This window comes from Chaetodon auriga, chromosome 17 (assembly GCF_051107435.1).
Source record: "Chaetodon auriga isolate fChaAug3 chromosome 17, fChaAug3.hap1, whole genome shotgun sequence".
In the NCBI taxonomy this organism is placed as follows: domain Eukaryota; kingdom Metazoa; phylum Chordata; class Actinopteri; order Chaetodontiformes; family Chaetodontidae; genus Chaetodon; species Chaetodon auriga.
The window spans coordinates 7,394,195-7,419,565 of NC_135090.1; the positions used below are offsets into that span (position 1 = coordinate 7,394,195).

General features: G+C 42.4%; 2 protein-coding genes across 5 annotated transcripts in view; one reads left to right on the forward strand and one right to left on the reverse strand.

The window, feature by feature from the left end:
- adcy2b (adenylate cyclase 2b (brain)) overlaps window positions 1-19,223 on the forward strand; it is a 40,250-nt gene extending 21,027 nt beyond the window's left edge. For 3 of the 4 annotated variants that reach the window (XM_076754425.1, XM_076754427.1, XM_076754428.1), the window contains 18 exons: window positions 193-351; window positions 1,423-1,555; window positions 4,704-4,880; window positions 4,976-5,016; window positions 5,129-5,209; window positions 5,420-5,489; window positions 5,790-5,887; window positions 6,571-6,655; window positions 8,506-8,646; window positions 9,719-9,844; window positions 11,754-11,932; window positions 13,029-13,113; window positions 15,148-15,306; window positions 16,192-16,338; window positions 16,502-16,609; window positions 17,876-17,990; window positions 18,099-18,223; window positions 18,305-19,223. In XM_076754425.1, the coding sequence (XP_076610540.1) occupies window positions 193-351; window positions 1,423-1,555; window positions 4,704-4,880; window positions 4,976-5,016; window positions 5,129-5,209; window positions 5,420-5,489; window positions 5,790-5,887; window positions 6,571-6,655; window positions 8,506-8,646; window positions 9,719-9,844; window positions 11,754-11,932; window positions 13,029-13,113; window positions 15,148-15,306; window positions 16,192-16,338; window positions 16,502-16,609; window positions 17,876-17,990; window positions 18,099-18,223; window positions 18,305-18,457 (2,182 nt within the window). In that variant the 3' untranslated portion in view covers window positions 18,458-19,223. The remainder of the gene's footprint in view (window positions 1-192; window positions 352-1,422; window positions 1,556-4,703; window positions 4,881-4,975; window positions 5,017-5,128; window positions 5,210-5,419; window positions 5,490-5,789; window positions 5,888-6,570; window positions 6,656-8,505; window positions 8,647-9,718; window positions 9,845-11,753; window positions 11,933-13,028; window positions 13,114-15,147; window positions 15,307-16,191; window positions 16,339-16,501; window positions 16,610-17,875; window positions 17,991-18,098; window positions 18,224-18,304) is intronic. The other variant, XM_076754426.1, reaches the window with a different exon arrangement.
- A 1,334-nt stretch (window positions 19,224-20,557) lies between these two features.
- cfap90 (cilia and flagella associated protein 90) lies at window positions 20,558-23,788 on the reverse strand. Its single transcript, XM_076755224.1, has 3 exons — window positions 23,660-23,788; window positions 23,166-23,282; window positions 20,558-20,843 (listed from the first exon to the last, which is right to left on the reverse strand). Exons 1-3 carry the CDS (start codon window positions 23,774-23,776, stop codon window positions 20,664-20,666), a joined length of 414 nt encoding a protein of 137 aa, XP_076611339.1. The 5' UTR covers window positions 23,777-23,788; the 3' UTR covers window positions 20,558-20,663.
- Between the last annotated feature and the right edge of the window lie 1,583 nt (window positions 23,789-25,371).

Genomic DNA, 25,371 nt, shown 5'->3' on the forward strand with positions numbered 1-25,371 from the left:
GCATTCAGAGGTGTGATTTTAACCTTTGTTCACAACCAGGCTAACTGTTTCCCCCTGCTTCCAGTCTTCATGCTAAGCAAGGCTAATGTGTCCCATCTCCAGCTCTGTACTCAACACTCGAAAAGCGAGTAAGCACATTTCCATTATCATTTCCCTTTAAAGATGAACTCTTCTGCCCTGCGCTCCCCACAGGAAGGTCCGCGATGCCACTGGAGTCGATATCAACATGCGTGTCGGTGTTCATTCTGGGAATGTCCTGTGTGGCGTGATTGGCCTCCGGAAGTGGCAGTATGACGTGTGGTCACATGACGTAACGCTAGCCAATCATATGGAGGCAGGAGGTGTGCCAGGGTAAGATATTACCAATACTTGAAAGAATGTTTGATCTCAGCTTGCAGTGCTGCTTTGCAGATCCTTAGAATTATTGTGTGGTTGGCAAACTGGAGGGATGTACCTGCAAGGTTGCCAGTTTTAGTTTGTGAACCAGACAGGAAGCTAAGCTTTGGGATTTGACTAACACTTTCTGCTCTCTGTGATTAATGTTGACTTGCACTCTAGCAAGTCAGTGAATTCCCATCTGCTCCACAGCAGTTCCATGTGGCCTAAAGTAGAAGTGAGCAATTCCCGGTGGCCACATGTACAAAAGCATCATTATCTGGAGTTTCAGTGGAGAGTTAGTGTCTCAAGGAGGCTGAATTTTCACCCGCGTTTTCAATCCTTGGGTGTGGAATATGGTTCAGCATGAAATACCACAGAGCAGTACAACTTAAAAATATTCACATCAGTGTCAGTGTTCTAAAACCAGTGTTTGCTGAACCCCAGTAAACCACCCCCTGAAAACCAAATATGACATTACACCTGAGGGAACAACATATTGATGTGTTGCAGCAGCACCAAGACCGAGCACAGTCAACACTGAATCATTTCTTTCTCGCCTCATTACCAACTTGCTTTACATTCGAAAATACACACATTTACAGACTGACATGGAACATGAGATTCTACTCCATCCTAAACATTTTAGACAATTACAGCCACCTCATTTGACCACCAGCTCTGTGCTTGTTATGTGGCCATTAGGTCTTCCATCCAAGCACTGTAACAAGCCATGGGAAACTGTGCTGGTGGTTATGTGCGTGCTCACTGAAAATAAGCTCTCCAGTGTCACCACATTGTCTCACTGGGCTGCTAATGGTTTGTCTCCTCTTATGCATGCTGAAAGATATGTGAAAAACACATACTCCTATCTCCATCCCTCACTGTTTGGTAACAAACAAAGCCGAAAAAATGACAATTGCAGGTTGGCGTAGTTATAAAGCTGGAAGGTAAATAATGTGTTTGATTGACCTGTTGATGGCGCAGTGACGCAAGCTCTTAACCTCTCATCATCTGTCCTCTTATCCCTTCCTGTCTCATCTCCAGGAGGGTCCACATCTCTTCAGTTACGCTGGAGCACTTGAAGGGCTCCTATAAAGTGGAGCCTGGAGATGGACAGAGCCGAGACTCCTACCTGAAAGAGCATGGAGTGGTCACCTTCCTGGTCATCAACCCCAAGGTCAGACACCATCACTTACAAAGTTCTATGCATTCACATACAGTCAGAAAGAGCCATTGAGAAGGTTATTCGAACACAAGAAAGATGGACTGCATCTCTATAGGAACATGTGACGTTATAATGCATCCCAGCATAACAGCCCCACAGTGAATCCTAACTTAGCTCGTAATGTTTCAGCTTAGTTGCAGCTGTGTGTGTCAAAGAGCTGTTTATTCAACAGTCTTTGTGTTGTCCAACCCCTCTCCATAACCCTGGAAAAAACTGTTGCCATCACTTCATTTCAAGTTGCCAAAAAAATTTCTATTTTTCTTTCATGAAAAGTTGTAGAGATGCAGGGCAATAAACACACTCACTCTTTGCCGCAGCGCTAACTGCTTATGTGTGTTTTGGGTCACGATGATATAATGAGCCTGGATGCAAAACTATGAGGGTCTATTTTCAGCACCACAGCTTTCCAAACATTTCAACGCGCAGGTCAGGTTTACACAAAAAAATCCCACGCCATCCTTCCATCCTGCCTGGAGCACAGTGGGCCGCTAAACAACTCTGACAATGTCAAGTATGGAATCAAATAATATTGGATTTACTCTCATACTGGTAAATAATATTAGTGCGTAGTGAACCAATGACGGTATGTTATCAAATGAACACCTCGGCCGGTGTTCAGTCAGTCACTCTAAGGAGAACGGATCCCTTTTCGCTGCTTGAGGCACTGTGAGACGTGGTGGAGCTCCTCCAGTCAAACCAGGACAGAGTAAAGGGCTGTTTAAGGACATTTGAGCGATCTGCCGAGAACGTCTCCATATAGAATATGTTGTTGGCATCCAGCGTGTGCTGTGTTTGGCTCGGCAGATAAAAAACCCTGCTTAACAGTCCTCTTCCCTCATAATCTCTCCATCACTTGGCGGAGATGCAACCACCTCTTTAAATATGTGCAGTGAGACCCTCCTCCTTCAGGCGTCCTGTGCTCACTATCTCCTTGCTTCACAGACCTCAGGGTTACGCTTTCCAGTGCATTCCTCCAAATCCGATCCTTTGGCTCCTTCTCTCATTTTCATCGTCTGGTTGCTCTCCAAAGGGCCTGACCGCAGATTGGTAGCTTTCCCTTAAAGTCAGTTTCAACACTCTCAGAGTGCAGATGTTCAACTCAGTAGCAGCATTTTGCAATGGAATTTGCAAGAAAAACACACAAAACAAAACAGGTCGCGAATCCTTCACAGAAGCTGCTAATGTAAGTGATGGAGCATGTTTTCTTTGATACCGATGTGATTATCATCTGTGAGAATGTCAGAAAGAGACCTCATATGTGCCGACATCTTCTGTCATCAGTGGACACCACGTTCAAACAATCTGTTGTTGTAACTCCACCAGGTGTTTGGTTTTGAAGGAGAGATTATGTGGGCCATCATACAAGCTGCATGTAATGAGCTGCCTTTTTAATAGCTCCCTCTGGTCACGGCAGTGTATTAGAGCATTTCATGACAGACTGCCCTGTTTGCTTGTCTTTCAGCTTTTTAGATTTTTCTGGTATCCCACCTCCGAATGCACAGTAGCAACACTTGAGTAGAGAGTCCTAATTTACTCTGGCTCTGTGCAGCCCTACAGCAACCCGCTAAACCACCAGTTTTCTGCAAAACTCGAGCCTCTGGGTATACACACTGTGGTAACTTTCAATATAATATTATTATCTTAGGAGGTCTCTACAACATATGAGAAGATGCTGCTCTGTGGCCTTTATTTAATGCACTGGAGATAGCTTATCAGATATTGGAAACAAGGCTGTGGGTGGTCAGTGACATTTTCAAGAAGCCCATGAATGGATCAAGGCCAAATATGGAGCATGGGTCGCAGGAGGTGTCATCTCCACTGTCGTTGTCATTGATTGTCACTGTCAGAGCTCTTTACTGCACCCGCGGGAAATGAACACTGCCATTATTGACAGTGTCTGTTTTAATTCTTACAGGCTTATGTGCCATGTTTGCTCAGTCACACTCTCTACATTAAATCACCAGAGGAATGGAACAAGCTTAGAGGCAGCTGGATTCATGAGATCACACAAGATCTTGCCAGGTTTCAAGTCCCAGCAGCTATGGGCAGGCGTGGTTTAGATGCAACGACAGTGGAAGAGTTTGCTAAAAATCACCAATGGCGACTCCTGCAGAGGTTAGCATAGATGCTGCTGTAGCAGCGTTTCTTCACTGCAAGACGAGCAAAGAACAGAACTGAAGGTTTTTCTTCATAAAAAAGATGTTTTTGCTCTTCTCTCCACTGACTTCGCCAAGAGTCCTGTTACATCATATGGTTCATTAATCTCAGTGGTTGAAGTTGGGCTGTGATAGATGATGGTTCATCCAATCACCTGCCAACTATTTGTTGAAAGTGCCTGCCCTTTTCCAAACAGTTTCCATGGACGACTTCCCAACCTTCATCAGGTTAAGAAGAAGGAACATCGTGTGACAGTTCCTCCTTGGTTTTGTCCACTCCATTCAGAACCCCCCCCCAAAAAAAAGACTTTCACTGCTGTATGGCTCAGTGCAGGGCAATGTTTCTGTCAGCCATAAAGTGGTGTGGTGTTTGTCAGAGAGAAGCACTCAGCATACATGCCAAAATAATAGGAGAGCTGCATCATTCTCTTAAAGTGGTTTAAGTAGCTCAAAACACTGACAGGTAGGTCACAGATGTCAAGAGCTGTCATTTGACCACAAGTACCTCGTCCTCTTTACTTCACACCCACTGAGTGTGAGCATGAATTACTGCTCAGCTCGGTCAGACAAAAAGGAATAATGATCTTTTGCTCCCAGAAAATGAATTTAGATGTTTTTAACTCCGGAAGATCGTTTACAAAATGTCGGTACCTGGTGTTTTGAAGTGCTGTGAGGATTACTTTTTTAGAAAACTACACTTTTCAGTCGGAATTCGGAGACAAACTTAAACTCAAACATTGTGCATTGTTTACTGAGGTTCAGTTAAATGCGCCGCAGCTCACCTATGGTAATCACAATGGGCATTGTTTGCATGACATTAATCAACACAATGAGAGGAAAACATTTCAAACTGCGGTCTCAAGCTGTTCACTTCAGTACACTCAGGGGTTTTGCCACTGAGGCCTACTGTGTGTGTCCTTCTCTATTCCTGCTGGTTTTCCCAGACTGAGAGGCACAGCCCTCTGTTGGGTGTGCGCTCTCGTCCTTCTCTGGACGGTGGGAAGATGAGGGCGTCTGTCAGAATGACCCGATACCTGGAGTCCTGGGGCGCCGCCAAGCCCTTCGCCAACCTCCACCATCGAGACAGCATGACCGCAGACAACGGCAAGATCAACACAACTGTAAGTACAATGCAGTCCTCTCTTGCTTTCAAAGACACACGCAGATGAGAATATCAGTCATTAATAGTGAATGAATGATTTGATTCCCATTTCAGGATGTTCCAATGGGGCAGTACCACTTCCAGAGACGAGAAAGGTGAGCCAGGAGCAGTGCTGCATCGCATGTAATCACTCTGCTCTGACGACATTTCATCACGTTTATTCTGTGTCTCGTGTTTAAGCCTGTCCTCCCCTCCCTTCCATCCCAGGTCCAAATCTCAAAGGAGGAGGTTTGAGGAGGAACTCAATGAGCGAATGATTCGCACTATCGATGGCATCAACTCGCAGAAGTAAGAGACTGCTGCACGTCCAATTTCTTTTCTTTTTGACACTCGCTCAACACTCAAATGAAAACAGTGCAAAGACAATATATTTAATGTTTAGATTTTTTGTAAATATATGCTTATGCTGAATTTGATGCCAACAGTATGCTTCAAACAAGCCGGGAGGGCCTCGTCCCTCTGTGTTTTCTCAATCTGTCTGTTCGATTGTGTCTCCAGACAATGGCTGAAGTCTGAGGACATCCAGAGGATCTCATTGTTCTTTCACAACAAAGGTCTGGAGAAAGAGGTAGGCGAATGCATACAAACCACCAGCCTGCACTGTTCACTGGGGAGACAAATCAATACAATTGTATAGGTGTCAGTGAGACAGAAGTCATTAAGGAGTCTGTGCAACCTTACAACCTTCACATCGTTTATCCTTTTTAGCTTCGTTCCACATAGCAGTCTGGTGTATTTTTGAATTGTGCATCATCAGTATTCATTTTCTCTTTGCATGTTTTACTGCTGCTGTGTTACATATTGTCATAATGCACCCAATTTTCCAATTTTTGGCCTCATTCAATTTTCAATTATCTCCTCTCAACAGTACAGATCTACAACATTACCAGCCTTCAAGTACTACGTCACCTGCGCCTGCCTCATCTTCTGCTGCATATTCATAGTGCAGGTCCTCGTCCTGCCCAAGTGAGTCTGTGCCCCCTTTACTGAATTTACACTCGTAGCATCAGCAAACTCCAGCTGTGGCAGCGGGTTGATGTGAAAAAGCCATTTGACGCCAGCTGTCTCATCAACAGGACCGCACTGAAATGAAAGAGGCAGGGGGGCAAAAGGCAGAATGCTAAAAAGCAGATTGAGATGAAAGGGCACCATGTCTGGTAGTGATTATACATCGGGTGAATCAAAGTGTGTCGTCTCTTTAATGGCGAGGAGAGAAATTCATGGGCATGCTAATTCACTGCCTCAGGGAGCCAAGGGTGTAATTCAGCATCTGAGAGGCCATTGATTGTCTAATTCACCTCTCTCTCTCACCCTCTTTTTATCTTTGCCCTGTTTGTCGCAGCATTGCTCTGCACTTCTAAATGTGACATCATCTATTTTATGGCAAGGGTCCTTAAATCAGCCATACGGTGGTCCTCCTTCGAGAAAATAATCATGAATGTAACTGCATTATGAAACACAATCCACAGGTTCACTTACTTAATGTAAATGGATTTCAGGTCTGAGGTAGAATACATTAGAATCTCCAGTACATGTATTGCCCCTGATGGCACTGCAGAGGGCCGAGCGGTGCCAAGACGGTTTACAATAATGTGTGTGTGTGTGTGTGTGTGTGTCTGTGTGTGTGTGTGTGTGTGTGTGTGTTGCAGAACTGCTGTGCTGGGGATCTCCTTTGGCCTGGCATTCCTGCTGTTGGCATTAATCCTGCTGCTTTGCTTTGCGGGTCACATTCTGGTGGGTTTGTATGGATTTATCAGTGAAAATACACACACACACACACACACGCACACACACACACACACACACACACACACACACACACACACACACACACACAACTGCATGCACACACACTCTCCAAGACAAAAATATGGAAAATAGCTTTTTTTTGTCTTAAAAATTCTATGCAACAAGTTGATGTCATTGGCCAATGCTCTTCTGAACACTTCATAAAATGTCCTGTTGAACTGCCTGCAACTTAAAAAACATATATACATATATATCTGTTTGTAGAAACTATGAAGGGTCAAACTAATTTTTTTGAGATTCATTCAGAATTTTCTCATATACAGCATCATGCAGTGTAAATTATTATGTGTTATGCAGTGGAAATTATGGAGCCAATAAGTATCACAAGACAAAATATTGACCTTTCATACATCATTTAAGTTTTATTTGAAAAGCAAAGAAATATTACATTTTCTATTCTTTGCATTCCCCATCTAATCATGTACGTGTTTTTGTTTTTCTATTTTCATTTGCATTCTCTGGATTTTGACATCTGATCATTTATTGGTGTGGTAATTTTTTTCAGCTGTTTGAGATTTAGCTCCCGGTTTTGATTCGCCGCTAAAGCCTGTGGCTTTAGTATAAAGTGTGTTGTTTCACATTGTGGATTTGATGCCTCCCAAGGGTCCATGACCAAAACGTTTCACAGCGTGGTAATTCAGCCTTTCCGCTCTTTCACATGAATTCACTTTCCTGTGCTTGTTTACCAGCACTGAGTCCAGCTTCGAACCTACAAAATGCTCCACCAGTCACTTGTGAAGTGAAATGATCTGTTGCCAATATGCAAACAAGATAGAGAGGCCCATTACTGAAACTGAGCACGAATGGCAAAAAGTAGAAGTAGACAAAAAATGTGAACGTATTTGTGCTCACGCTGGTTTTTGCATCGATGGCGAATTGCTTCACCTGAGCTATCCAGTAAGCACTAAACCATGTACCAGTAATTACTTGATGATCAATGGAAGAAAATTCTATGTAGAAAAATGTGGAATGAGATCCTTCACATCAGAGTCAATACTTCCTCTTCTTCTTCTGTCTTCTTTAAACACACAAGCACAACCTTACTCTAAGGACCCTTTGACATACAGGATAAGCTTGTAATTGGTTCCTCGAACAGCTACGCAACTTAACAATGACGTGTCTCATAGGAGCCCAGCAGCCATTCTATACAAGGTTTATATGAGCTGATCTATCTTTTATTCTCCGTCATCCATCAGTTCACTGCTGCTGTTTGTTAAGTGGAGGGATGGGTGTTATTTACCGGCTGCCACAGCTTCCTGTCACATGTGTTTTATGGACAATCAATAAATGATTTCTTCCCTAAGAGCCCATTTTCTTCCCTCTTGCTTCTCAAGAGGGTATTATCACCCAGTAAGTGGGTCACTGCTGATTAATGTGGATTTCAATAAACCTGGGTCTGTCCAACCCCAGATACCAGCTTCCTACACCGCCTCGGTGAGAACAGAGAGCGAGATCACGCTTGATGGGTGTGTAGCTCCATGCACCTGTTGGATATGTGCCAATTTTTATTAATGTGGCGTATTACAGTTGAATGATGTGCTCTGATCATCTGTGACAGCGTGCATTACACGGCTATCATGATCAAACACATTTCTTGGAAAATGGATTTTCAAGTCTAAAGAGTTCAGCTATTTGTAAGGAAAAAACAGACCCGACTTGAGATATGAAGCTGTAGAAACTCTTGGGTAAGCGCAAATAAAAAGTTAGACTTTTCTCAGCTAAACATAACTCGCTTCTCCAGCTGACTTTTTTTTTCTGTTTCTTTGCATCCTCAGCAGGGAGGAAAGGGCTCCTCTTGCTCTCTAACCTGGTTCCCCACTTCCTCCCGTATCATCGTCACCAATAACCCCTGGCTGAGATTGGTCCTCACCATGACGACCACTGCTCTTATCCTGGTGATGGCCGTCTTCAATATGGTGAGAAAGCAGTTACAGGTCGAGGTGGCGTGACGTCGTTGGTCCACAGATGTTTAACGGGATTATGGAACAGCATGTCCTGACAGTAGCTGTAATAGCACAGCGGAAATAGCATTATTTTTGATGATTCGATTTGATTAAGGTCGCACTAGGGATGAAAGTGCTCTCATTAAGATAATGCAGCAGCTGAAGAAGCACCTTTAAAACAGCATTTAAACCTCATGAGATCTTGAGATAAACATCTATATTTTTAGTATGACACCAGCATGAGACTGTTTTGGCTAAATGTGTGTTGAACTTATAATAACTTATATCCTCAAGAACATTATTTATGTCCCATTTGTTGCCTATATTGTTTGTCAGCTTAGTTTATGTATTACATGCTTTTGATAGTAATGGATTCACACTCATCGACTGGGTAACGTGCATGAAAGACCACTCCACTACCTGACACACCAGATGGTTTGTTACACAGAACCATCTGGGACGTCATGGAAACTGTTTGGAAAAGGGCAGGCCCTTTCAAAGAAGACTTGGCAGGTGATTGGATGACCCATCTCTCTATCACGTCTATCAGGCTAACGAACCACATGACTGAGTCGGAGAGCGATCTTGCACCTGTGTGTGTGTGTGTGTGTGTGTGTGTGTGTGTGTGTGTGTATATATATATATATATATTTATTTTATTTTATTTTATTTATTTATTTTTTTTTTCCTAACACATGAAGGCATCTAACTCTGATTATAAGGACACATTTATCTATTCAGCCTGCTGCTGTGCCACCTGGTGATGCACACAGGAGGAAAGCTTGTTTGAAAATAGCTAATTATCAGATTCTGCATCAGTTATCAGCCAAAAAAGAAAAAAAAAGAAAAGAAGAAGAAGAAGAAAGGAACTTAAAGAACTCAAAACTTTGTTTCCTTATGTCTCAACCGTATGAAGGTGGCACGAATAAAAGACTTTAGAGGAAGTGGAAGTGTTGCTGCGCTCAGCTATCATCCAGCTCTGCTTATCTCTCCACACTGACAAAACCTCAACACAAAACTTTTTGCCTTTTTTTGTGCTTGCTAGTTCTTTGTGGAGGATCCTGGAGGATCCATGGAGGATACCCTGACTACACCATCCGTGAATCTAAGTAATGACAGCCTGTTGGACTACCAGGAGGAAAGCACAGGAGAAAACAAGTTTTATCTGCCAGTAAGTGCAACAGGTCAAGTGGAAAGAGGGTGAATAGCTAGTCATATGTCATATATGTAAATAACAACAACAAAGTCAAAGTCAAGACATTTACTGTATTAAAACCTGCAAAATGTGATATTTGTGCTCATGCTAATTTAGCTTTCTTTGTAGCATTCAGGGCAATCCTCTTTTTTTAACTTTAAATAGACATATTTGATTCACATGTTGGTGTGAACACAGGATTGAGACCCGCTGTCAGGCATTTACTGAGGAGCCATCTACACAGCTGTGTCTCTTTACCATTAAAAACACAATAAACAATCCAGAGAGGCCAAGTTTTTTTCCACTTCAACAAGGAAACTTTTGATTACCCAAATCCGATCTGTTACACCAATAATATAGTTTCACGGCAAGCTGGAGAAAAAGGTCACTGAGAGAAAACAAGACATTCATTTCAGTCATCAGGTTGTCAGACATATTGGGGATTTCTTCAAGCGCAAAGACTTCATTCATTGTCCTTCTAAATTGTAGATTCTAAAAAAAAAGTGTCACGCTATGTAAAAGCATACATAGAAACAAAATGCAATCATTTGCAAAAGAACTGTGATCCTGAGCAAGAAGAGCAAGAATATTCTTTTTCAATCAAGTGATGAACCTTCATCCTTGCTTTTAAACGACTGAGCCAGGATGCAACTTTCATACTCATGCCTAGTCCTCACAGACACTGTTTAAAAAAATCTTATTCATCCATATGGGAATGCAAAAACACAACTAAAGCACTGTCAAGAGCACGCCAAAAACCAACAGGCAGTGAAGAAACCCTGAACCTAAAGCCATCTTGGCTGATCAGAAACCTGAAAAAAAGCTGTTACCAGTAGGCTACCTGCAACTAGAGGTCTGACCAGGTCTCGTCCAAAGCCAGTAATGTTGGCGTGGTCTGTGCTGTGGGGGTGTTGGATTATGCAACAGTGACCTCGTGGTGCATTCTGACGCCTCTGTTACTCAACAAAAGTTGAAGAGTAACTGTACGTTTAACAGTGCATTGTAAAAGATGCAAAAAGTCCTGTTAGCAAGATTAGCATCAGCACTATTTTGGCCACATCACTGCACAAAATCGCCTCATGTAAACAAAGGAGATAGTGGCGCTCTCTCTGAAATTTCTGAGTATCTTCACCCTGGAAGGAGTTTCCCAAAAGCTCCATTTTTTAGTGACCTTTCTGTGTGGACAAATAACCAAAACACATAGAAAACGCAATATCTGAAAAGTAACTGTGTACATGTGGACTACGCATCAATCATGATGCTCTCACCTGTTACCAATGAACCTGTTTACCTGTGGAACGTTCCAAACAGGTGTTTTTGGAGCATTCCACAGCTTTCCCAGTCTTTAGTTGCTGCTGTCCCAGCTATATTTACAAAAATCAGTGAAGTCAATGAGGCATGACATTCAAGAAATTGTCTTTGTGCTGTTTTCAATGAGCATATGTCAAAGAGGATTAGCAAATGATCGCATTCGGTTTTATTTAAGTTGCACACTGCGTCCCAACTTTTTTGGAATCTGGGTCGTACTAATCGTTTTCTTACAGAATCACCCTTCTTTGTCATTGGTTGGTCTTACATAAACAAAATGTGGTGTTGTATAAGGATATTGACAAATTCTCATGGCAGTATGCAACCTTTAGTTCTGTTCTTGCATCTTAACGACACAGTATGCTGTCTGATTCACCACTGTCAGAGCAGCACTCACTGAAAGCATATTACACTGAACAAAAGCTGCATTTCCGTCCATTTTTTATTTATTTTTTTTTTTTTTTTGTAGCCTGAAGCATGCATTATGTGCGACACAAATGTCATGAAAAGCTCACACATCAGGGTGCACAGTGCCTCACTGCTGGAGAAACGTTTTTGACTCTCTTTCTGTCTCCAGTACTTCATCTACTGCTGTATACTGGGCCTAGTGTCGTGCTCAGTGTTCCTGAGGATCAACTATGAGCTGAAGATGGTGGTGATGCTCGTTGCCGTGGTGATCTACAACATCATCATCCTCCAGACACACGCCACCCTGCTGGATGAATTTAGCAAAGCGCTTTACCCCACCGATACTAGGTACTAACAAACTGCAAACTCCTCTTTACTCTAAGCAGTGAAACAATTATTAAGACCACTTAAGGTCAAAGCGTGCGTCCCCTCTGACCCTGCTGCTTTCTTGAGCGCAGCAGAGCCCATTAAAATGACTCAAGAGAGTGGACCCTGGTCTTGAGGGAAGGAGTGCTGCTGAGCTAGCAATATCCCATATGACTGTCGAACAAGTGTAACCGGCTGAGGAGGACGATGAGTGGCAGAAGGAGATGCAGCACGTTGTGTTGATGGACCTGAATTCATTTCCTACATTTGACTGACAGCTGGAGTCTCACTGCTGAAAAATACCATTATGCAAAACATTTTTAGAGCGCTAACAAAGACTGGTGAAGTTTCCATCTCTTATTTCTCTCTTTGTTTCTCTTGCTCACCCTGACTTTATTAGCATGAGGAGTATGCTGTTGTTGCTGCCAAAGCACTGGGACATACTGTTTAAATAAGAATAGTTATGCAGTATTAAATGAAAAGGAAATGGACCGGGACAGCCGAATGAATCAGTTTTGTTTCTTGACGAGCGTCAGTTTAATCTTCATTAACTTTGAATATATCTTGGCATTAGGGTGTGTGTCTCACTACAGTTTGGGTTCATAATGATAATGTACACCAGTGAAAGCTACCTGAACAGCGCAACAAGAAAACAAAGTCATCTTATAAGTAGAATCTCGCAGGTATTAAATGAGATTCTTTTAACACCCTTTATAATTTTAATGGTCCATTTACTGTGCATGCACATCAATAAACAGAGACAGGTAACTATGAGAGAATCTAAAAGACCATACCCGTGATTTTTCATGTTTACGTCCATTTACAAATCATAATTACGACACATTATGGCTGATCATTTTCCAGGCCATGCCATCATTTTTAAACAGTTTTAAAGACATTATTCCTGTGACAAAGGCAGGCAGTGACAAAGTAGATGCTGCACAGAAGAATCAGGCTCAGTCTACACAGGCAGTATTTGCTACTGATCAGTTCATTGTAGGTTTGGTTTTATTCATGGGACTCTGACAGCAGATAATCAGCACTGTGATAATTGTATTCTCTCTCTTTGCGTGTGCAGACCAGGAGTGTTGAAGGATTTGAAGACGATGGGCTCTGTTTCTCTTTTCATCTTCTTCGTCACCCTACTGGTATTAGCCAGGCAGGTCAGTAGTCTTCTTAAACTGACCGTCACGATGACACCAAGACATTTAACTATAGCCTATTTTCAGCATTAGTTCTGACTTTACCATTCACTACAGTTGGACCCATTTGATTTGACCATTCAGCACTGTCACAGAAACATGTTTTACTGAACAATCTCTGCATGAGGATGGGCTTTTTTTTGTTTTGTTTTGTTTTTTTGTTTTTGGATTGGAGCTAATCATCACTCCTCTCCACAGCAGAATTTGGAAGCAAGTGAAGCTGCATTCAAGGATTTGGCTCAATGTGCTCACAGACCAAAATACTTGTTCAGATGAACATTTTTCTAGTATTGGAGCAGTCAGCCCGCCTGCCTCCGTCTCCTCTGTGTCCACCCCCCTCACTTCTTATGGAAGCTAGTCTCAGCTGACACAGATTTGGTGTGCGTGTGTTATCTTTTTCGGGGTACTATCCATCAGCTCTGACCCCAAAGCAGATGTTCTGGACAGAAAGAGTCCCCCATGAGGCTCTGTACACGAAACTGGGGCTCCCCTGAGAGCCACAGTTGGTCCAAACAGCTCCATGTGTTGTTCTGATTCTGGGTCACCATCACCAGAAGGGAGGGGAGCATTTGTTTTGGAAACACAACTTTGCTGTGGTAAACTCTTTGTTACTGTCATATCTTATTCCAGGCTGCGCTCTTATCAAGGTCTTTCAGGATTAATTGGGTTCTTCCTGGGTCCTTCTGGATGCTGCTTGGGTATAAATTAGTCCAGTTGAAATGCTTCATCAATTATCGTCTAAATAACTCTGGACATGGTGTCGCAAGCGGCGTCATCCAAGGCCCTCGATGCAGATATGCAAATCTGTGTCGGATATGAGGTCACAAGGTCTACGAGCATTCTGCTATTAACAAATTTGGCCTGCAAAAATGTTCGTGGTCAACCCAAATGAGCCCATTTCAAAGCGTTTAGCAAGAAGGAGGAGGAAGCATGTTAGGAGAACGAAGGCATTTGTAATTCATCCCTGAAGAACAGATGCACGATGGAGCAAAGCTCATTTACAGGCTTGTTAGCTGGTTTCTCAGTGGCATCTGGAACGAGCTTTGTTTCCTCTGGCCTACTTTCTGGACTCCTTGAGGTGCTGGAGTTCCTCTCTCTATGGGAAGGGCTCAAACTGTACGTACACATATCTATATATACACAAATGGTTCAAACTAACCATCCTTAGAGGGCTGGAAGTCTTTCTATTTCAGCCTCAGGCTATCAACATTATAGCACAAGAGCAGTATGGGCCTACACTGTTGGAGCGCTCCAAATTGACACCATTTTTTAATCTCAAGGGGAAAAATAGTCAGTGCACACATACATCATGCACACCGCTAACTACACACATGAAATATATGTCACAGGAGGCAGAAAACACTCCCACACGCATCCATACACACACTGTAGGCGCCAGACCACAGGTAGCCTGCAGCTTTCAAATATATAATAATGATGATGTGTTCAGGAGACCCTATCTGATGTAGGACACACTCCTGGGATGCAGATCTGAAACCTCTTCAAGCATTAATAACCAAAACATTAAAAAAAAAAAAAAAAAAGCAGCGGCTATCTTTTATGCAAAACACTCCTGCCTGCATTTCCTTGAGCAGTGACAGCGGAGCTCCTCGCATTGCTTCATTGTTGTCATTTGGGCATTAATTTTCTATGAATACCAAGCGAGCCCTTTAGTTTCAGATGGTTATGTCTTCCCTGAAATCCTGTATGGCTTCCATTTAGTGGTAATGATTAGAACTGAATGCATGCAGCCTTTCTGTAAGAAACGCTCTCATATCATGGACAAATATCCGTTGCTGGAGGAGGACTGGACTCGGATACATTTGTGGCGTCTCCGATCAGCCTCCAGTCCAAATCCGGTCCAAATCAAATATCAGCTGTTCAGTTGCTTTTCTTGATTTTGGTTTCGGCTTCTCCTGCGGCCTGTGGCTTTGGAGCAGAGTGCTGGGTGTGAATGACACAGGTGTCTCTTTACTCTGTGTCCTCCTGTAACAGAATGAATATTACTGTAGGTTGGACTTCCTGTGGAGGGACAAGTTCAAGAGGGAGTGCGAGGAGATCGAAACCATGGAGAACCTCAACCGGGTTCTGCTGGAGAACGTTTTACCCGCTCACGTCGCTGAACACTTCCTGGGACGCAACTGGAAAAATGAGGTGAGCAAACAAGATACGTGGTAATTCATGAGTTTTTAGACCTTTGGACAGAACCAGGCCAGCTCTGTCCCCCTGTCTTAGGCCTTTTGTGCTAAGCTAAGCGCTAAATGGCTGCTGTTCTATTGACCTTTTCATTTAAATGCCTGCAAGAAAACATGGCACAGGGTTCATTTATTTATCGTTCTACAACACAGGGTTGTACAGCAGAATGCAAGTTGTAGTAACTTTAAATATAATAAATAAACTATTATTCATGGCTGCGTGTGGAGGATGAACTGATGAATCTCACAGCCTGAGGAAAGAGGCTGTGAGGAACAAAAAAAAGCGTGTTTAAATGAAATCTGTGTACTCTGCATGTGCTGTGGATTCACATGTTTTGTCAGCATATTCTTTTGTTTTCTCAACTGTTCCATGTTCCCTCTCGGTATAATTGAACAAACACATGTCCTTTTCATTTTCCTCGCTTCGCTCTTCACTGCTTTTGCTTGCGGCCCATGCGAACATGCTGAGGATTGATGTCGCATAACATACTTTCCATTCCTATGTGCCTCCTTAATTCATTCCAGAGTTGTGCATTTTTGGTCGCGCTCTGCTCCCTCATTTCCTCTATTCTTACATCCGTCTTACTCTCTGTCTTTCCCATGATGAATGCTGTTACTATTTTGCTGCTGCAGTGACCCAGTGTCCTCACGGAGATGATTAAAGTTTCATTTTATTTATTTAAAGAGTCAGTGTCATTGTTCAGTATTAGGCATGCAGCCCATAGATCTTCTTCCTGTGGTCAAGGCTCATTGAAACCACGGACCATTCATCTTTAACCTCCCTTCACCAGCACTCCATCAGTACAACACATCCAGCTCTTATCTTTCTCGTGCTCGTTACCAGGACCTTTATCATCAGTCATACGAGTCGGTGTGTGTGATGTTCGCCTCCATCCCCGACTTCAAAGAGTTTTATACCGAGTCTGATGTCAATAAGGAAGGACTGGAGTGCCTCCGTCTTCTCAACGAGATCATAGCAGACTTTGATGAGGTAAACTCCCCTCACGCTGATAATCCCGGCTGTCTGACAATGTGAGAAAAAAGCAGAGGCAGTCACACAGGATGGTTATGCTCTAAAGTAGCAGGCAAATGTAGCAGCATTTCCTGCTCCTGCGCGTGTTTGGTGACGCTCTGTATTCTCCGTGTGTCCTCAGCTGCTGTCCAAGCCTAAGTTCAGTGGAGTGGAGAAGATAAAGACCATCGGTAGCACCTACATGGCTGCAACTGGACTGAATGTGACACTGGGACCGGAGTGCACACAGGCACGCTTTTACACTCATTCTTACGCACGTGCACACACAGACACATGATTCAACACATTGCAAATAGACACGCACGGACAGGCACACGGTGTTTAATGTGTCCTCCACATTGAACGCAAAGTGACCCACTGACTATCAGGTTAAAATGTCCAGCTTCCATTGGAGCTCACGTTCTAATAATATCACATAATCGACGACCAGGCAAAGAACAACAGGCCTTTTCGTCTCATTTCAGAGCGCTAAAACTGTTTTGGCAGCCGGAGCTCGTCTTCAATCATCTTGTCATTTTTCATTCATGGTCACAAAACGGGACGAAGCTTAAGCATCAAAGTTTTTATTGCTGTCCAAATACACTTGGAAGCTTTGTGTGGGTTGCTGCTTAAAATGTGCCACACATAACGTTCACACGTCAGTGATTCATTACTACGATCGTTTGAATGCATCAGAGGAAGCAAATAAGATCATCACTCATGTGACAGCAGGTTGTTTTTAAAAAGATATGTCCTTGATTGGTTGGGAATCGGCTTTCTAGACTAAACCCCACCCCCTTAGTTACTGCTGCTAAGCCTGTCAAGCTGAACATCATAGCACAGGACAACTAACGCAGTTCACTGTGATAACAGTGGTAGATTTTTGGTTTCTCATTCTAATCGTCCATTCATTAGCTATAGCTACATCTAGCTAATTAATATTCTGAAATGGTGTGCATCACTGTCATTAGAGGAATGGTTTTTATGAGTTTGGGAAATGTAACACTCTCATGTAACGAGTTTGGCTGAATTTGCTTGAGTGCAAACTTGCCCAAATCCAAGAGCAGGACAGAGCCGCTAACATTAGCTGATAGCATCTGGCTCCCACACAGTGAATGTGTCATTCCTGGCTTTGGCTTTGGAAAGGTGATTCCAAAAAATCACCACCCTCCAAACTCTTAAAATGCTGAGTGTCTCTCTCTCTCTAGTGTCCAGAGCACACTGCTTCAACATGCTGAGAAATCCAAAGCTTTACTGTCTGTCAAGGTCTGTTAGGGTTGCTAAACCATGACATGGCGATCACTGTTGGGAGGAGGGGTACAGAACAACAACAACAACAACAACAACAACAAAAAAGAGATGCATGAAACTGAGACTGCCACACGTGGTGATCATGGTCTTATGTGTTTACAGTCATCCCCAGTTATGATGTTAATTTGACAATGACACATTGAGGTCTGAACAGGGGTCAGACAGCACGTTGAACTTCTTTTCTCCCCCTCTGCATTCCCCTCAGGAGCATGACAGACAGTACATGCACATTGGCACCATGGTGGAGTTTGCCTTCGCTCTTGTGGGGAAGCTGGATGTCATCAACAAACACTCCTTCAACGACTTCAGACTCAGGATTGGTGAGAGGACATTTCTTCACTTCATTTTTTATTTTTTCCAAGAGCAAAACTTAAAGCTGATGATATGTGAGTCATGTTATGTGTGATTTGCTGTTTTTTTTCTTCTAGGGATAAACCATGGGCCAGTGATCGCAGGGGTTATCGGAGCCCAGAAACCTCAGTATGACATCTGGGGAAACAGTGTGAACGTGGCCAGTAGGATGGAGACCACTGGGGTGCTGGGAAAAATACAGGTGGGAAGTCTCCCAAAAACGCAGTATGCGTCTTCCAGTGTGAACTTCTTACTCTAATCATGTTTGTTTCTTTCCGAACAGGTAACAGAGGAGACAAATCGTATCTTATCAACACTCGGGTACATGTGTTCATGTCGTGGCATCATCAACGTGAAGGGCAAAGGAGAGCTGAAGACCTACTTTGTTCACACAGAGATGACCCGATCTCTGTCACAAGGGACAGTGATGCCATGAGCTCGCCACACTCACCGATCAAATGAGGCTCGAGAACACAATCGCACACACAAAGTGGCCGTAGAAGTGATTTGTCATGCTCCGTAACTAAAACCCATTACCAGAAGCCAGCAGCGCAACGGCTAGACAATTGTCGAGAAGCAGTTTTGTCCTTAGCAACACAATGTAGAGCAGGGCCGAGGCGCGCCGCCGCAGTCCTTCAACACTGCACATCGGATGGTTTCCGCATCTCAAGTGTAACGAGGACTTTGCTCCGAGGAGTCTCTTCACTGTCTAAAGGAGTGCCTGACTAAAGAGAGGTTTGCTAAATTAGTGCAGCTCTCAAGGACTGCAGTCACCCTTCTGTACAATAGTAGTGGTGTGGAGCTAATTAACCACGCCGGTGTTGCAGTGCTTCAGAGCCTTACACTTCAGCAAACTGAGCTGCCTGTCGTGCTTTTTTTTTATATCTGCCTGGTTGGGACTGTGAGCCGGTTCGTTCCATTTTATTCTAAATGGATGTTACAATAGTTTATTGTCATATAGAGCAGTCGACGCCAACAAATCGCTAGTGTGATGGGTAGTGCCAAAACCTGTGAATTGTATTTATAGCTTTAGAGCGGCGTTTGTGTCCCACTGAAGAGGAGGTGGACTCGGGCACAGGATTCGAGAGGAAAGTAGAGGTTTCTTTTTTTATAATCCATCTGGATCCAAACCAACAGCAATGTGTGTTAATGTTCACTGCCATCCTTTTGTTATTCATTAAACATTTGTATATAAACTGACGCCCTGTGTCTCTGTGTGTTTCTTTTGGTGCTTTCAATACAAGTGATCGGCTCGTCACAGTATTAACAGTCACAATACAGTCAAAGGCTTGTAAGATCAATAGTTTGAGTGATTAGAGACAGTACAGGTGTATTTATTGTAGTCATCAAACACAGAATTGTTGCCATGAGAAGTATTTGCGATGTGGCAGAGAGTCACTGCTAATACTTTGTATTTCTTCAATACTTATCAAAACCCTATCAGAGTACATCAGACATACATTTTCTTGTAACATATTTATTAACATTCAGAAATGAGTTTCTCTCAGCCAACAGTCATAATAAAGGCTATTCAGGTGAAATGCGCTTTGATGCAATAAGATACATTTTCTGCAGGACCAAGCAGAAACCCAGCAGAGAGAGGATGAGTCTGCTGACTGCGGTGTGAAACCATGTTTTCTTACGGCTTCTGTGACCAAATAATTACTTGTATGACAACAGTTTCATTTTACTCAGCTATTTTTCTCTTTCCGCTTCCTAAATACCACCTTGCCTATTAGCTCCTAATCCTCCCAAACAAACACTGCACCTCTTAACACCAAACAGATTCAAATACTGTATTTCTTCTCCGAATAAAAGGCCTATTTCTACCAGAGTACAAAGACGGCAGCAAATGAGAGATGTCTGCGCTCAAAAACATCCCATTATGTGGGAGGTTGGTCTCAGTTGCGTGGGTTCAGAATGTATTCTCAAAAATAATCCAAGAACTTGCAAATCAAAGAGGTTAGTGATGCACAAAAAAGAACTGTGTTTACATAAGGAGAGGGGAACACATGAAGTGCACCGGAGAAACAGGGGGGAAATATGAGTGTGCTCAGTGTGGGTTTGGTTGAAGCGACTCTTTGCAACTTCTGCAGTTTATATAAAAGAATCTTAGTCTCTCTTTCCGTATTAAGTGGCATGCTCGATAGAGAAATCCTCCCAGTCTCATTGTGCCCGTCATCCAGGGCACTCTGTGATAATGAAAACAAGCATTATACAGAGGGAAGGAGTCTGACACTCTGATCTTTGATATCATGTGCAATACTGAGCTGCAATAACTGGAAGACAGTTTTTGATTTATAGACGGCGCCACCTGAGCCTTTAAGTGACGCTCACACTGATGGAGCGATTTCAGTCTCAAAGTAGAAAATACAGTTTGAGCTTCGAGGAAAATGTCACTGTCTTCATATCTTCTATCTTCTGAATTATTCTTTACGGTCTTTTGACAGATAATACTGCACTGAAATGAACTGTATTTGTCTTGCTAATTACAGCATATACTACAGTAAAATACCATAATTAAGTGTCATCAGATTACATGATTGATGAAATGTTTCATTTTTTACTATGGACCGATCAAGTAAATTGAAATTTAAACTACAACACTGGTTTATTAGTAAATGCTGTGAAACTTGTGGCTTTCAGATAGGGACCACTGATCCATACCCTTCTTCCACATTCCAGATGATACCATTTTTCATGAAAAATTCAGCTTTTATACAAGCCACACGTGCGTACTGCCGGCCCGGCTGGTAGAGGACAGGTACAGGGCGACGGCCATATTCTGAAGAGGAGCGCACGGGAACCACTCGGGACTTCTCCTGACGTTGAGCAGAACAAGAGGGCGGAGAGATACAGAGTCAGTTTTTAAAAAAGAAAGAAAGACTATCCATTATCCCGTGTTTGGCCTGATCCATTTGGGGAAAACATGCAATAGATCTTTTCACAGGAGACTTTCTGACACGCAGGAAAAAGCACAAAAGTTAATAATAACATTAATGATGGCTGCATTCCAGTCAGGTGTGTCAGCTCTGGAGTTCAGGTATTGAAGAAGGTATTGAAGACTTTCTTCAGCTCCACAAACACAACCTTTGCTCATTGCTAAGACATTCCATTTATGGTATACTACAGCAATCAATATTCAATTTGGGCTTTAATTATTAACTTTAATTAGCTACAACCTTAGGGGGAAAGTCAAAACCTTCAATAATTCAGCAATATGTCATTTTTTAAATCAAATTAGAAGTTCTACCTTTTCCAGTTAGTTGAATCTTTACAGGTACCCCCTGGTAACTGCAGACGTACCCCCTCGAGTACATGCCTGTTTTAACTGTGTGTTCATCCTCAGAAAGTTTTGTAAACCATTTGTAGTTTGCACATGCTGTCATACTCATTCATTGAGCTATTTTTAGCTCCAAAATGTGCCCAATGAAAGCGTTTTAGCATTGAAGGGGCGGGGTGGTATACAGCTGCAGAGGACCCCTGATTTTAGAAAGCTATGATCATTGCAGCTGAAGCAAAAGTCCTTGCTGTTTCTCTTTCTCTGCTTTAAGATTCCTTTTGCCTCTTCACGGCCACGACTTGAAACAGGAAGCAATACTGGCAGGATTGAAAATAGTCCAAACAAATGAAGCTATTAGCTCCACCATAGTGTCATATTATGAAAAACTGAAGTACACGTGTTGCTCAGGATTACCCAGGGCAGCAGTGAGTCTCAGTGTGAGCTTTTTACACAGATTTGTGAACACTGGGAGCCTCTGACTTCAGGAAGGTCAGGCTGACTATCTGCAGAACAGTCAGTACCTGCTTCTGGCTGCGGCAGATTCACTGCTGGGTTCACATTTGCATAAGCCTTGGTGGAAACTGGAACAAAAAACTAACACACTACCATTATCCTCTGAATAGTTTATACAATAAATAGTTTCTTTAATTCATATTCAAATGTGAATTCCTCAACAGAAATGTCCTAATTCAGCAGGAAGCTGTCAGCCAACCACTCAACTAACTGTAATTACAAGCTCAGCAGTGTGTGTGGCTGCTTTGTTCACCCCCCCCTCTCTGCTTTCAGTGACCCAGAAACTCACTGTGAGCTACTTTTCTTGACATGAATAATTACTCTGTGGGGATGAAAAGGCTTCAAACAGGAGCCATAAACAAGTGTCAGAAAACGTAGATATATATGTCAGCCACCACATGGTAAAGGAATGTTAACAGACTTAGAAATATGGCACATTTTGAAGTGTATGCTCTTTTAGAATTCATTTTTACAATATACTGACATTTCCAATCTATGGACCACTGCAAAGTCACAGTGTCAATATCCTCTAGACAAGATAATGTGTGTAATGTACACTGATCTGTGGTACGCAGGTGGTCAGTGCCATAAGGCAATATCCATGGCTGTCAAGTAAAACACTGTACTGCATTCATTTGACCGCTCATTGCATTAGTTCTTCATTGCATCTTGCTGTAAAACAACTGAGCTTGTGTTGAACTCATGAGCACTGAACATGTAAAGCAAGCTTTCATGAAGACTGCTATGCCTAATAAAACCTAATTTCCTGAGAGTAGAGCATTGATCCAGACTCCAGCACGTAAAAATGGGATAAAAGTAGTACAGTTAGTGGAAAGTCATCCCTGTCAGCACAGTACCATTGATTCAACAGTAAGTCACGGAAGGATTTGAAGTTTGTGTGTTACATGTCTGTGTCCATGGATTCCAGTATGTCAGAATTTAACAATGAATCACTACAAATAGTAATATTAAGTTTGACCCTTTAGTCACATTATCCAGTTTATGACAAGAGGATCAGATCTGATGAAGCTGCCCTGTGAGTGACAAGTTGAACATGTGTAGCAGCTTTAGGGCTGGATGGCCTCTTTCACTGTAGAATTTAGTGATTTGACTGAGTGACTTTTTTTAGCTTGTTTTAAGATGCTACACAACAATCATTAGGGGATGAAATAACATCCAGAACAGAGTATGGATTACTGAGGTGTTTGGTTCATGAAGTCCAATTTCTTGCTGAGGCTACCTTAAATACTATTCAGATTAACTGAACTCAAGTTTGAGCTCATCAGCAAGCTAAAACCGTTTTTTAATTGAGAAGCTTAAGACTAAAACAGTCAATTGTGGTCATTACCTCTTTGTTTATGTCTAGTCCTCTTCCTTTATAGTGTTTTCTGTCATCTCGCCGCAGTCTCATGTCATAACCCTCAGCCTGGTGGAACACTCGGTCATACATAGAGACTTCTGGGGCCTATCAAAAGAAAAGCAGTGAGTGGGTGTTTGTCATTCAAAGCCTGTCCTCAAACAGAAGGGGATCGTTTTGTGCCACTTTGGGCAAGGCGCAGGGTGGTAGAGGTGCAACCAAAGCCAACAATCGCAGCAATCACTTCTCAAAGCTGGCTCAAGTTACACGATTATATCCAAGCAACATTTCAGGAACATTCCTTTCATAAATTAGGCAGTTAGCTTTAGCATTAACTAAACTCACTCACTTCCTTTGTTTGAAACTCACTTTCCACATATTACCAGCAGTACGTCGCAATAACATGATAAATATAAATATTTCCACATAACTGGCTGCCTAGCTAGCTACATTAGCCGTGAGATTAGCTTAGCACTTTCAGTTACCTCTGAGACTTTGTTAAAGAACGACATTTCTTTTGGTTCCTTTCGTCGTGGTGGGATGTAACTAAATGAAGACAAGGTGGAAAGCGGTTTGGTTTGTGCCTCCAGTGATACGTCCATCTTCTTGGCTAAAAATCACTCAGCAAAGGTAATAAAAAGTGAGAAAACTGAGCGTCCAGGTAGTTAACGCAGCGCGCTGGCGTCTGTGGTTGCTAGGATACGGATGCTCTCCGATTGATGTCTTACGTGGTGCCTTCACGACCCCTTTCCTTCCATGTACTTCAGAATTTCAAAGTGCTCCATGTCAGCTAACTCAAAAGCGTTTGATTAGGGATGCATAATATGAGTAAATCCTCTAAACACATGTATGACACGTAATATTGAGGAGAATCCCAATGACTGCTGCAAGAAATTCTATTATATCAGCGTGTCACATTAAGATGTATGTCGCTGCCAAACTGTAAGGGAACATTTGTCCACTACTGGTTGCTTTCGTCCTCAGAATACATTAGAGGGGATGTTTTCAAAGTCTGCTCATTTTTATTATTTAAAATAATCGAATTTCAATTGATTTTTTAACTGAAAGCCACACTTTACTATGTAACTTTATGGGAAATCAGTGCTAATGCACCCTTTTTGTTGAGGCACAGAGCTTCTTTTAACTGCAGGAAAATAACAAGGATGGCATGCAAGGAGGAGATGGTGGTGGGGTTATTAAGTTAATTGTGGCAATTGCCTCACTTTCAGAGCCAATTAATGATAAAATTTTAATTTGCTTCATTTTGCAACTTTGAGGAGACCAATAAGATGGCTCCTATATTCCCTTTTGCATATGAAACTGGTTTAAGAGACACTATTATCATAACCCTGATGAGCTGCTACATTCAAATAGTCCATATAGGCCAACCAATTACTTTATGTGTCTAATTTTCGTTGATGATAAAAAGTATTTTTATTCTATTGTTTTATCTTTAACTAAACTTCAACAGTCTGGCAGGAGTAGGTGGATTTAAGCAGATGTCTTCTGCAGCATATCTAGAAGTAATTGAATTCTATAGTTTTATATTGTAGTTGAGTTACAGCATGCCGATATTCACACAGAAATATCAATCAAACTGTCTGTTCCAGATACACTTTTGACTTATCGATGCAGGAGTGTTGAGAGTCAACAGTGGAGCATCAAAATAAAGTGATAGCACATCCTTGCACAGTTGCCTCAGTACGTTCCTTTATGCTAATAACACTTGTGCCTTCAAGGTCCTGCGAAGGTCTCCCGCTGCATCTGCTGTATGACTGTGGCAGCAGAATCAATTTATAACAGTGGACAGACTCTGCCTCAAGCATAGTGTGGAATATGTGGTTCAGTTGTCACAAGAAAAGCCCATTTGCCAGGGCTCTAAAGTATAAATACCCTCCCAGTCCCTCAGCAGGATAAAGACACAGATGGTGCACCTCAAGTTAATCTTGGCAAATTGAGTCCAGTGGGGAAATAGGAAAAGTTGCTACAAAACAACTTCTGTATGAACAATTTATATCTATAATTTTGTGTGCTTAAAGCAATACTTAGACATTTTGGGAAACATGCTCATTCACTTTCTTGCCAAGAGACAGATGAGTAGATCAATATCATTTCCTATTGGATAAAAAATGAAGCTACAGTGATAGCGTAGCTTAGCATAAAGACTTGGCACCAGGGGAAACTGCTACCGTGGATC

Excerpts from the sequence above, each read along its gene's own strand:
- cfap90 (XM_076755224.1), bottom strand. The coding sequence starts at position 23,776 with ATGGACGTATCACTGGAGGCACAAACCAAACCGCTTTCCACCTTGTCT. Across the intron at positions 23,283-23,659 it reads TCTTTAACAAAGTCTCAGAG|GCCCCAGAAGTCTCTATGTA; the intron begins GTAACTGAAAGT and ends TTCTTTTGATAG. Across the intron at positions 20,844-23,165 it reads GACTAGACATAAACAAAGAG|GAGAAGTCCCGAGTGGTTCC; the intron begins GTAATGACCACA and ends GCTCAACGTCAG.